The following is a 12,770-nucleotide window of genomic DNA, read 5'->3' as shown; positions in this document are numbered from 1 at the left end:
CGAGACACAGGATGACTCCCTTCCGGCAAGGATGGGTCCCGCGGGCGATGTTGCCTTTTTTCCACGGTATTGTCCCAAAATCAAAAATAGATCTCCCGTAAGCGCTTTTCGGGTCCTACGCCTTCCAGGTTTCACCGCCGCGTCTCGGAGTTAGGTATCCCACCGCTGTCACCAAAATGAGGTCAAAAATATCCAGGCAATACTCAGGTGTGAGGAACCACTGCAGGTTTATTCACGATACCGGGAGCAGGTCACTAGCAACAGCATGTTCCAGTAACACAACTCAAAGTTCTCTAGGGCGAAGCCCCATCTTATACATGTTAATTACATTGGTAATACAAATCACATGAGTACAATCCTCATACATACAGAAATACAACAATACATACTGTATACACTTCTTGGACATAGCATGTGATCCATGCGCCATACAAGTCATGGGGCTACTCCAAGTAAGTAGATAATTGGTCCATACAATACATATACATCCTTCAGCATTCTCTTGCCATAGTCTAGTTCCTGTCGGGATATTCCTAATATTACTGCCTAAGGCAGAATACCCTTAACTCGTGACAAAAGGGGCCGCATGACCTTTATTAGAAAATCATGACATGGAGAGAACAAATGACAGACAAAGCAAAGTTGATGCACAGTATTGAATGTATAGAAAGCATACAAAGAATATATATAAGTAAATGAAATGTTAATCACTTCTATGTAATAAATGTAGATTAGTAATCCAAAATTTCTCCTTCACTTGCTTTTGCTGACTTCTTTTCCTTCCGATGCCTTTTGTCTTTCCTTGTATGCTTTTTTTTGTAACGCCTTATGACTTTCATCGTCTGATGACAATGAATGAATTGAAGGAAGAAGAGGAAGATGAATTACTGGTGGAAGAGGACTCAGATGATGACTCAGATGAAGTGGTGTGGTCAGAAGTTGTGGTATGGCATATCTTGTCTGAAAAGAAACAATAAGAAAAGGTGACGGGAAAGTTTAATCAAGTTTAATCAAGAATCAAGTTTAAGTGAGAAGCTTCAGTACTCACATAACATTTGTCAGGTACAGCACAGGTACAAAGGTGTATGTGTGTCCATCCTCAAGACCAACATGGTAACAACATGAAAAACAAGTTATACTTGATATTTGATATTATCGATGGAGTCTTCAAAGGGCTCTACTGTCTAAGGGTTAATGTATAGAATGCCAGTCATTATCGAAAAAATAAGCCCAAACAGGGCGACCCGGACCCCGCTTATTATACGGCTACCTAACATAAGAGAAGACACTTCACCTGATGGGTCTTTAAATGTATTTTTTTACTGTTTTCATTGGCAAATGATGAGAAACAAACTTCACCAAACTCACTGAACTTGAATACATTCTTTAGCAGCTGAACAACTGTCTGTAGATGTGAATCAGTGGCAAAAAGGCCACTATCCTTGACAGCGGTCAATTATGCTTAGCATAAAGAATTAACAGCCGAACGTGAATGGAGCGTTCTACTTACATTGTGAAGACAAGGAATAATAAAATGTTTTAATCCAAGTGGTGTTTGTTGTTAAGTGTCATATTGAGATAAAGTATTGACTTACCAGCCCCTTGTTTGCGAAGAGAGTCCCATTCCTTTTTCAGCTTCTTGTTCTTCCTTATCAGGACACCCTCTCTCTCCTTAGCTTTAAGGAGGAGCTCTGATACTGTTGGAGACATAGAGTTCCCTGAAAGACAGAAAGCAAGGAAGAAAAAAATAAATAAATAATAGGTAGAGCATGCTATGTTTCTGTTTTAAAAGCACATCAATTACTACAGTCATGATTTGCTCTACATTTGTTCACCATGCAGTATGCTGTTTTTCACCAAAATACAGGCAGTATAACCACAATAAATGACAATAATAAACATAATAGGCTATTTGAAGATTTTGACAAACTACACATAATACAATTAGTAGTCAGTTCTGCCCTTTGATGGCATATAGGCTTCAACAACTGTGAATGTTTACAGTGTAGGCTACATATGCTGAAAAGCATTTCTTAAATGGCTATATACATTAAAATAAAATACATTTCGTTTTCTTTGTTAATTATTTGCAAATTGGGTATGTATATGTATCACCTGTTCTGTGCACATCTGTATATAATGTCATATGAGTTACATTTAGTGATGTCACTTCCCTGAAGGGTCTGAAATATGATTACTGCCATCTAGTGGTGATTCTTGTGTAACTACACTCTTCTCTGACCTGTGAGTAGGGTTGGGCGAATGAAGCCCCACGACAAAGATAATGAATGCGTAGCAAGATGGGTCATCCTAGTTCATGTCTATGAGGGCAAAGTGGAGTTCAGTCAGAGACGGGCTCTGGTTCAGTTCCCGCCTGCACAGGGGCGTGTCACTGACGTATGACTTACGTTTGAACGCCTCGGTTCCACGCCAGACAAGCCGGAGTACAAAATAAACTTGGTGTACACCTTCATTAATGTTGATTTTCTCCCGACTGGAGGGTCATACTATCACGACATTCTACTGAAATAGGGAGGAGGGTTTGGAGATCATGATACTGTGTCAGAAATGTGCATCCATTGCAACATCCACAGAAAAATAAGGCTTTGACAAATTCTGGGAAATTCTTGGATTCTGCCATAGACCTCAATGTTAAAAAGAGAGCCCGATCACTGCATAAATGTATGGGGGCGTGTACTGCTACCCTATTTGCATAAATTTCCAGGGACAGGAAATGGCCTCTCATGAAGTATCTTCGTAATCAACCATCTTTGCCCACGAGGCTTTGGAAGGTTCTTCCTGATTGTATCGTAAGTGTTTCGAAGTGTCAAAGCATCGAATACAAAACAGTGACATCTGGTGGTTAGCAGACATAACGGCGGCTCTCATTAGAGATTAAACAATCACAGACGAAGCCACATGCCGACCAAATGGCCCTTCTCTGAAACTGGTAAAACAGAGCGGAGAGACAACGTGTTCTGTTCCCTTTTGAGTAAAAACTATTAGGCCTACAGTCATTGGAATAAACATTATAGTTTTGATATGCTTCTATTGATTCGAATTGAAAATGTAATGTGCTTGGTTTTAAATAATGCTATGTTTCCATGAAAATCTCAAAATGGCCTTGGGAGGGTGGTAGCGTGTTCGTATACTGCACGCGCGCCCGGGGTTCAAATCCCGCCATGTTCATAATTGCCATGCGTTAGCATTATTTGATATTGCATGCTTCTCTATAGTGGTTGTGTTTAAGACTTCATTTGATGTTTTGCAAAATAACGTAGGCTAATTGCTGCAGATGACCACAGCAGTGTCAGATAACAAAAAACATATAAAGGGCATTGTGAACAGTGGGGGTTGTGAAAACATGGGCATTGTGTACAGTGGGGATTGGGAAGTGCTTGTGTAGGGCTACAATTTTAGAAGGGTGCTTGTGCAACAAAACATATGTGTTGGGGACTTTAAAGGTTTATCGAACCCGTAACGCTTTAGGGATTAGATACAAGCACCGGTGGCCCTGTGTCAAATGTCCCATTTAAACTTTTCAGTGACGTCCGAAGCTTCGTACGTCATCAGTCACGTGACCTTACAACTTTGATACGCGCCTTAGGCCTACCTGCAAACAATGTAAGAGGCCTATGCTGACTGCATCAGTGCTCAAAGTATTCTAAAAGTTTATCAATTCATTGTTAACTAGATGTACCGCAGAGCGGTACAAAATATGACCGCCGCCCAGTCCAGCACATTTTTTCCACAAAATTAAATCACGCTGAAAGGCCTATAGGATTCTAACTGTCTCACTAAATTGCATTATCCACACTCAATTCTCACTGGTATCTGCTAGACAACAAGTATACCAAAACATGATTAGTTCATAGATTTCACATGTAAAATTCCTTTTATACAACCCCACCTCCATCTTGCCTGAGAAATTCTTGAATTGTGTGCATGTGTGCATGTACATGTTTATGTTATGTGTGTGTGTGTGTGTGTGTGTGTGTGTGTGCCTGCGTATGTGCCTGTGCATGCATGCGTACATGTCTACTGTGTGAGTATGTGTCATACGTATGATTACTGTGAATGTATGTGTGTGCGTGTGTATCTGTTTGTGCACATGTGTGCACATGAAATGGGTTAACATGACCCCTGGAGGCAAACATACAGAAAAAAAAGGTCATCCTAGGCCCTACAGTTCTCAAGATATTCACAGAGAACTGTGTCTGCCCTACCCTCCTTTCGGGGGGTCCAGTCCAGTGGGGGGGCTAAATATATAAGTGGTAATGGGATGGGTTGACATGCCCCCTTAAGACCAACATACATAAAAAAGGTGGACCTCCTAGGCCCTACGGTTCTCGAGATATTCACAGAAAACTGTCTCCGGCCACCTACAGGCCAGTTGGTGTATAGTAACATAAATTAATTTATTGTGTGGCCCCCCATGAACGGAATTCCACAAAACTTGGCGTGCATACAGAGGGTGTCATAATGATCCTACACTTCCAATTTTGTGCAGTTTTGACTATGTTAGGTCACAGATACCTGCGATTACAACACCTCATTTTTACTTTTTTGTGTTTAACTAGGTGGCGCTATACATGAAATGAGTGGTTATGGAATGGGTTGACATGGCCCCTTGAGATCAACATACAAAAAAAAATGGTCCTCCTAAACCTTACGGTTCTCGAGATATTCACAGAAAACTGTGTCTGCCCTACCCTCCTTTCGGCGGGGGGGTGCACTCCAGCGGGGGGGGGGGGGGGTGGTGGTGGCTACAGATCAAAACGAAAAACGATGGTTCCATGCTATCCATATGGGGTTACATGCCCACCAAGTTTCGTCTACCCCGGTCTTTCAGTGTCCCGGAAATCCTTGACGGAAATTTGGACATGTGAAAAAGAAAAAAAGAAGAAAGAAAAATCTGACTAAACCTATATGACCGCCGCTTCGCTGCACGGCGGTCATAATAACTTCGAGCAAGTTTGGAGAAAAGTCGGAGGTATGCATTTGTCAGGTAGGCTATGCTTTGTTGCGTGCATTAATTGCGCACGATGTTCACCTATGACAGCAAAAAGACTTTAAGATGAACATGAAGCAGGCTTGCCATGACAGAAACAATGATAGCCAGCCTTCAATGTCCTCTTTTGTCACTTCTCCAAGCATACACCTGAGAGCAAGGCAAGCCCTCACAGAGAAATGCGTTGAGTTTTGCTGCAGGGACATAATTTTACGTTGTGACGTTTCTTCATTCGGATTCATTTGCAATCCATTCCATTCTGAATAAACAAACATAGTTTAGCCTACATTCTTCATCCTCTGTTGCATTATTCATTAATATAATTCTAAACGGATTTCTGAACGGACCCCTGAACTACAAGGACAGAAATCAGATGGCCATTCACTGAACCCTGAGCTACAAGGACAGCGATATGAGAAGGCCATCACTGAACCCTGAACTACAAGGACAGACATGACATGGGTTCATCTGACTTTAAAACAGTCAGTCAAAAAACTCAGCTGTTTGTAGGTTCATGGCATGTGTGTGTGTGTGTGTGAGTGTGTGTTTGCTGTTGGATCGCAAATGGAAAGGGACTTTTATTTTGAAGAGGGAAGTGGAGACTTTACAGTCCTTATGACAGAAAGTAGTACGTGTTGGCAACAATACCTCAAGCAGCATCACACTGAGCACAGGGGCCCCCCAAGGCTGCGTGCTCAGTCCGCTGCTCTTCACCCTGCTGACGCATGACTGCACTGCAACCTACAGCAACAATCACATAGTGGAATTTGCTGACGACACAACTCTGGTGGGTCTCATCACCAAGGGCGACGAGACTCAATACAGGTTGGAGGTCGACCATCTGACCACGTGGTGCAGGGACAACAACCTCCTGCTGAACGTCAGCAAGACCAAAGAGATTGTTGTTGACTTCCGGAGAGGTCACACCCAACACCTGCCACTGACCATCGACGGTGCTGTGGTGGAGAGAGCGAGCAGCACCAAATTCCTGGGGGTGCACATCAGTGAAGACCTCTCCTGGACCACCAACACTGCATCACTGGCGAAGAGAGCTCAGCGCCGCCTGTACTTCCTGCGGAAACTCAGGTGAGCAAGTCCTCCACCAGCCATCATGACCACATTCTACCGAGGCACCATTGAGAGCATCCTCTCCAGCTGTATCGCTGTGTGGGGCGGAAGCTGCACTGAATACAACAGGAAAGCCCTGCAGCGCATAGTGAACACAGCTGGAAGGATTATTGGTGCTTCACTCCCCTCCCTGAAGGACATTTACACCACCCACCTCACCCGCAAGGCGACCAAAATTGTGAGTGATGCAAGTCACCCCCGCTCACAATCTGTTTGATCTACTGCCCTCTGGGAAGAGGTACAGAAGCCTGCGCTCCCGCACTACCAGACTCACCAACAGCTTCATACACCAAGCTGTAAGGATGCTGAACTCTCTCCCTCCTCTCCCCCCTCCACCCTCAGCTACATAACATCCTGGACATTGGACCCACAATGGCCGCCTGCACTACTCCACTTGCACACTTGCACACTTGTACACTTTACAACTTGTTGTTGTTGTCCTGAAAACACAACACTTCTGCTGCTCTTACATAACTTGCACCACTATGCCACTTTCTTTCTTACTTAGGTCAAACAGAACTACCCAAGCCTTTTATTGGCCTGACTTTGCACTAGTATTTTATTGACTGTCTATGCACAATTTCAACCAAATTTTGCTGCTCTTATTTTTTCATTATTATATGTGCCCTCTTATTTACTTACTTTTTTGTTTACTTGAATGTTATGTTTGTCTGTGGACTTAAATTGGTAAAATATGTCTTGTCTTCACCGTGGGATAGTGAGAAACGTAATTTCGATCTCTTTGTATGTCTGGAACATGTGAAGAAATTGACAATAAAGCTGACTTTGACTTTGACTTTGAGAAAGCAGGAAGTGCAGAGTTATCTTCAAGCACATGTAGTGAGAAGCTGTGAAACACATGTTGAACTGTTGTTGAAGGTAGAGGGTGAAGTGGGGAAAGCTTTACTTGCTGGGCATTTCCAGGTATGCTACTGGTAGGATAATGGTTTGATGCTAATATTTGTCAATAGTTTAATGTTAAATGCAAATTTTGATGGTAAGATAGCTAAAGTTAACATAGCTAAACTGCCTTGTGCTCATGTTAGCTCATGTAATAGCATGATAGTGGTAGCATGGCAGTAATGTTGCATTAAATGAATGTAAGGTTAAGGAGAACTTTATATTTGTTTGTATATTTAATGGTAGGCAGTTTTAAGTAATTGCTGTATTTTGTGGTTTGTTTTCTCTTTTCTTGTAAAGGCTTTCAACCTGACATAATCTGATGTAAACTGACCTAATCTGACTTAAAAATCTAACTAATAACAAGTCGTAATTGAACACGAGAAGCTAACTAAATAAAATAAAGAAGAAAGATTAAAAAAGAAGCCGTTTGAGTTGATTCCAACTGATTTAACCCTGTTCATGGCCAAGGCCTTTTTCAAGTTTGGGCAGAAGTGAAGTAGAAAATCCCCTGAGAACTAGACAGTGTGTGTGCCCATTTGAAGTTATAGGAAAGCTGTGTGACTGGAACGTCCCTAATTTGCATATGTTTGGCAGTCACACAGTATCAGGATACATTTAATTTCAAATTCAGTATGACACATATGTCGTTCTGCAACCCTGTTGGTTCAGAGTGGATGTACACGGATGAAATGAAAGTTAAGCTGAACTCGTTTCACTGGAAATTAGCGTTAAGCTGCTGTTGTTTAATTTCTTCAACTTCAGGAAAACACTTGAATCAATCACTTGTGTTTGGTGCTCCAGAGAAGACCAATCCACCCCTCAGACTGAACATCTGACTGAAGGAATAATTTTGCTTAAGGTCTCAGGACTCTACTTTCCATCAGGACTCAGGATTCTACTTTCCATCTGGACATCATTGTTAGGGGTCATCGCATACTTTACAGTGAGCTTAGAAAATGGCCTCCAAGCGTTCTCTCCCAGAAGAGGATTTCTCTTGTCCTGTGTGCCATGACATCTTCAAGGATCCTGTCATCATGGAGTGTAGTCACAGCATGTGTAATGTCTGTCTGCAGCAGTTCTGGAAAACTAAAGGCCATAAAGAGTGTCCCATCTGCAGGAAAAGATTCACAAATTCAAATCCACAACTTAACTTGGCGTTAAAGAACCTGTGTGAAAGCTACATACAGGAGAGAAGTCAGAGAGCTTCAGCAGAGTCTGAGGTGCTCTGCAGTCTGCACAGTGAGAAACTCAAGCTCTTCTGTCTGGAGGATAAACAGCCTGTGTGTCTGGTGTGTAGAGACTCAAGAGCACATAAGAATCACAACTTTAGTCCTGTTGTTGAGGTATCAAGTGATTATAAGGTAAGATCTGTTCCATGGTTTTATTTATTATATTTAATCTTTTTATATTGGATTACATGTCACTGGGGGTTTCATTCATGAAACCTTATATGAATAAGGCTTATAGAAGAAAGAAAATTACTAAACAAAGAATTATCACTCTCTGCACATTTGTGCGATCTCTAAATTGTCTGTTTCCAAATGGCACTCTGTGCTAAATCATACTATGAGGCAACATGAGCTATTCTGTCTGGGTGATACCTGGCCCAATTCATGAGATGATTAGATAGTGTAGGCTAGAAAACACTAATCCTGTGTAAAGCACTGTAGTCTATGATAATACATGTTTTAATTCAGGTACAAAATAATCTAATGCTGCAGCATCTTTACAGGTTTTCTGTCAATCATATGCTGTGGAAGTGAGATGTTTTTAAGTACAGTAATCACATGCAGGCACATGTACATGCACTTATAATATCAATAATATAATATCATGACAAAAATATCAAAACTGAAACTATCAAAATGTAAAGGGATATTCAACCATTTGGGGAATTACACTCATTTTCCACCTCCCCTTGAGTTAAACAATTGATTCTTACCTTTCTCTAAATAGTAAGCTGTCATTGTACTTTGTCTTCCATCTTGACAATGTACTGAATTTGAATTCAATGTTTATTTGAGTTGTTGCAACATAACTGTTGTATTCTTCTTGTTTCAGGAGGAACTGAGGACACAGTTGGCCAAGCTGAAGGAGAAGATGAAGAAACATAAAGAAACTAAACTAACCTGTGATAAAACAGCAAAACACATTAAGGTAAAGATAAGCCCTCACAGAGGGAATATTACAGTGGCAAATGTTATTTAACATAAACATGGTAATAACATTAGCACTTGCTATTGACGCCTATTTGTTGAACACAGAGGCTGCTTGGTTGATGATTTTGTGTTCTCTGGTTTGGTTCGTTGTCTGTATTTGTTGGTAGAGGACCCACCCATCATAAGTGTGGAGGGGGGTGAGTCTGGGACACCAGACACCACTGTTGAGCCTTCTGGAGGTGTCGTGGGCCTAATTCAATTGAAACACCTATGAAGGAAGGTATCTGCTTCATAACCCCAGTAAAATGCTCTTGAAGGCTGTTCTGTTGGTGATGTTTTTGTCAGTGATTTGTGATTTGTTAGTGATTTTGGTTTTGACGGCAAATACCAAAGGATTTGGTTGTTGATTGGCCGCTGTGTGAAATCCCCTACCTATAGTAGCATGAGGAATTTAACATCTCTTGATATATTTAATGTTTTAAGACTCAGGCCCAGCACACAGCGAAGCAGATCAACATGGAGTTTGAGAAGCTTCACAAGTTTCTACGAGATGAAGAGGCAGCCAGGATAGCTGCACTGATGGAGGAAGAGGAGCAGAAGAGTCAGATGATGAAGAAGAAGATTGAGAAGATGAGCATAGAGATCTCATCTCTTTCAATCACAATCACAGACATAGAGGAGCAGATAAATGCTGATGACATCACATTCCTGCAGGTAAGATCCCTCCCCTCACATCTGACACACACACACACACACACACACACACACACACACACACACACACACACAGACGCAGCTGCACATTGCTCATGTTTCTCTAGATGATCTACAGTGGGTTTGGTGATCTTTGGTGAGTGTGATGTTGGTGTGGTGATCATGGGGGATGTGGTGTTGGTGATCTTGGGAGAGTGTGGTGTTGGTGATCTTGGGAGGGTGTGGTGTTGGTGATTGTTGGTAAGTGTGGTGTTGGTTTTGGTGTGGTGATTGTTGATTGGTGTGGTGTTGTTGTGGTTTGGTAATCTTTGGAGAATGTGGTGTTGCTGTTGTTTGCTAAAGATCGTTGAGGAGTACAGTGTTGGTGTGGTGGTCTTTGGAGAGTGTGGCTCATCTGTGAAAAGCACAGGGCGCTAGTGGCAGACCTGCCAATTTTGTATTCTATGGCAAATGTCAAATGAGCTCCACGGTGCTGGGCAGTGAGCACAGGTCCCTCTAGAGGCCATCGGGCCCTCAGGCCACCTTCATGAAGTCTGTTTCTGACAGTGTGGCCAGAGACATTCACACCAGTGACCTGCTGGAGGTCATTCTGTAGGGCTCTAGCAGGGCTCTTACTGTTCCTCCTTGCATAAAGGAGCAGATACTGGTCCTGCTACTGGGTTAAGGACCTTCTACCACCCTACCCTGCCAGGGCTCAAAATTAACAATGTCCCGACGTCCCGGGGACCATAAAAAATGCTTCCGGGACACAATAGATTGATCTCTGGGACAACTCTGGGACAGCAGAAAAATGGCAAAGCAAATGTCAAAATAGGTCCTTTTCTCCTAAACTGTTCACATGGGAATCTAAACGCATCTTTCTCGTCTGAATAAAATTCTACAAAATTTGACATGGCGTGACGGGCAGCTGGCAAAAGCAGCGTTAGCCAGTTGATGATCTACTGTAGAAGCGGTTTTGTACATGCAGCCTTACAACACTGTTTAGGCTACTGCTCTTCAAATCACTGTAGGCTACAATGTTATTTTTGGTACAAATATAGTTAGATACCCAAATGGGCTGGGTGCTTGCGTTTCCTTAGGAATCCGCCGTATTGGTTAAATGAATATTAAGTGACTCATAGGCCGACACAAGAATAGGGCACGGGTGGTAGGCCTAATGGGTCACTTTCCGATATAGAGGTTAACTTATCTAACTAGCAGGCAGGTAAATGGCATTTGTTTTCATGACATTGTGAAAATTTTTGACTGATAGCGTAGGCCTAAGGTTACACTGGTGTTCTAAAAAAAACGAGATGACAGTCCTCTCTGACTAAAACACTACGTGTTTTCTGTCAGTGACAGACAAACGTCACCAATATCATGCTGAGCTAAATAACCTAGGCCTACCGCAACTGCGATTTGACAAAAAGATAGTGTTGCAAGGTAGCCTATAACAATGAAAACAGTTATACAAGTTAGCATTTGACATTTCGCTGTGGCAGTTCTAAGGCTAGGGGTGTCCAAACTGCGGCCCGCCACGCACTAATCCGGCCCGCCGAGCATTTATTAGTTTATCATAGATCCAGCCCGCCACACACTTTAATCTTTAGGCTACTGCAAACTGCTTTACATTCTTCTTAGAGAACGTTTACAATGTCAAAACAGCTTGTTACATCAAGATACATAGTTGCAGCAGATCTAACTACGTTTTGCTACTTAATTTAATTGGGAACGCATTTGAGTGTGCACAAGAGGGTGAGAGCATGGCAGAGTAGCCTATCTGACAGCTTTGTGGTAATTTTCCACGCTACTTATTGTTTTCACTGAGATCTGTGGCCATGACATCACACCAAACTGACATTGAAATTAAAGACACTTGAAAATAGATTATTGACGGAATGTTTTACAACCCTGTCTGTCAAAACGACGGACAATGAGAACATCTAGTGCAACCTCAAAAAAGAGCCAAAAGCGCAATCTCTGAAAATGAGTGTTGTGTGAAACAGCAGATGATTAATGTTAATAAAAATGGTGTTTAATAAATTGTTCAGAACTGACATGGTGGACCAGAACGAGTTAATTAAGTGATGCAAGTTACTGATTTTTACGCTGTTTATTATGTAGAATGGGAAAAAACAAGAACTTGAATTTGGGACACTGGTGTTTAAGTCCGGGACAGTGCCAAGTAGAATTCGGGACAGCTGCGGGACACTGAGAAAAAAAAAAGTTAATTTCGAGCCCTGTGCCCTGCTCTCCTAGAGCAACTGCCTGTCTCCTGGAATCTCTTCCATGCTCTTGAGACTACGCTGGGAGACACAGCAATCTTTCTGCCAATGGAACATATTGGTGTGCCATTCTGGAAGAGTTGGACTACCTGTGCAACCTCTGTAGGCTCCAGATACTGATGCTACCAGTAGTAACACTGACACTATCCAAATGCAACACTAGTGAAAAATCAGTCAAGAAGGATAAAGATGGAAAAATTACCAGTTGCCACCACCTGTAAAACCATTCCTGTTTTGGGGGTTGTCTCATAGTTGGCCCTCTAGTACACCTGTAGTAAATTACGTTGACATCAAAGCAGGTGAACCTGATTCACAACCACCTCTGTTGCATAACTGGCCAGATCAATATCCCACAAGTGTGACTGACTTGATGATATACTCCTATGACCAAGTGTTCCCTTTATTTTTTTGAGCAGTGTAGTTCTTCAAACAGCAGAAAATAGAAATTAGGAAAATCCAATAGTCAGTTAATCCAACATCCAGGCAAAGTCCAACAAAGCAAAGTTCAAGAGGCTGGATCGTAGTCAGAGTCCAAAACAGGCCGATTTAAAATCCAAAAACAGGTTCAGGAAAAACTACCAAACAAAAACG

The 12,770-nt window shown here is 42.1% G+C and overlaps 1 protein-coding gene across 1 annotated transcript in view; it reads left to right on the top strand.

The window, feature by feature from the left end:
* Positions 1–7,994: 7,994 nt before the first annotated feature.
* The window catches only part of LOC121693069 (zinc-binding protein A33-like), a 9,128-nt gene continuing 4,352 nt past the window's right edge, over positions 7,995–12,770 (top strand). Inside the window, exons 1-3 of the mRNA XM_042072239.1 lie at positions 7,995–8,403; positions 9,104–9,199; positions 9,685–9,915. Coding sequence (XP_041928173.1) covers positions 7,999–8,403; positions 9,104–9,199; positions 9,685–9,915 — 732 coding nt within the window. The 5' untranslated portion in view covers positions 7,995–7,998. The remainder of the gene's footprint in view (positions 8,404–9,103; positions 9,200–9,684; positions 9,916–12,770) is intronic.

Source organism: Alosa sapidissima, chromosome 2, assembly GCF_018492685.1.
Source record: "Alosa sapidissima isolate fAloSap1 chromosome 2, fAloSap1.pri, whole genome shotgun sequence".
Taxonomy (NCBI): domain Eukaryota; kingdom Metazoa; phylum Chordata; class Actinopteri; order Clupeiformes; family Clupeidae; genus Alosa; species Alosa sapidissima.
This window is presented reverse-complemented; position numbering and strand designations above follow the sequence as displayed.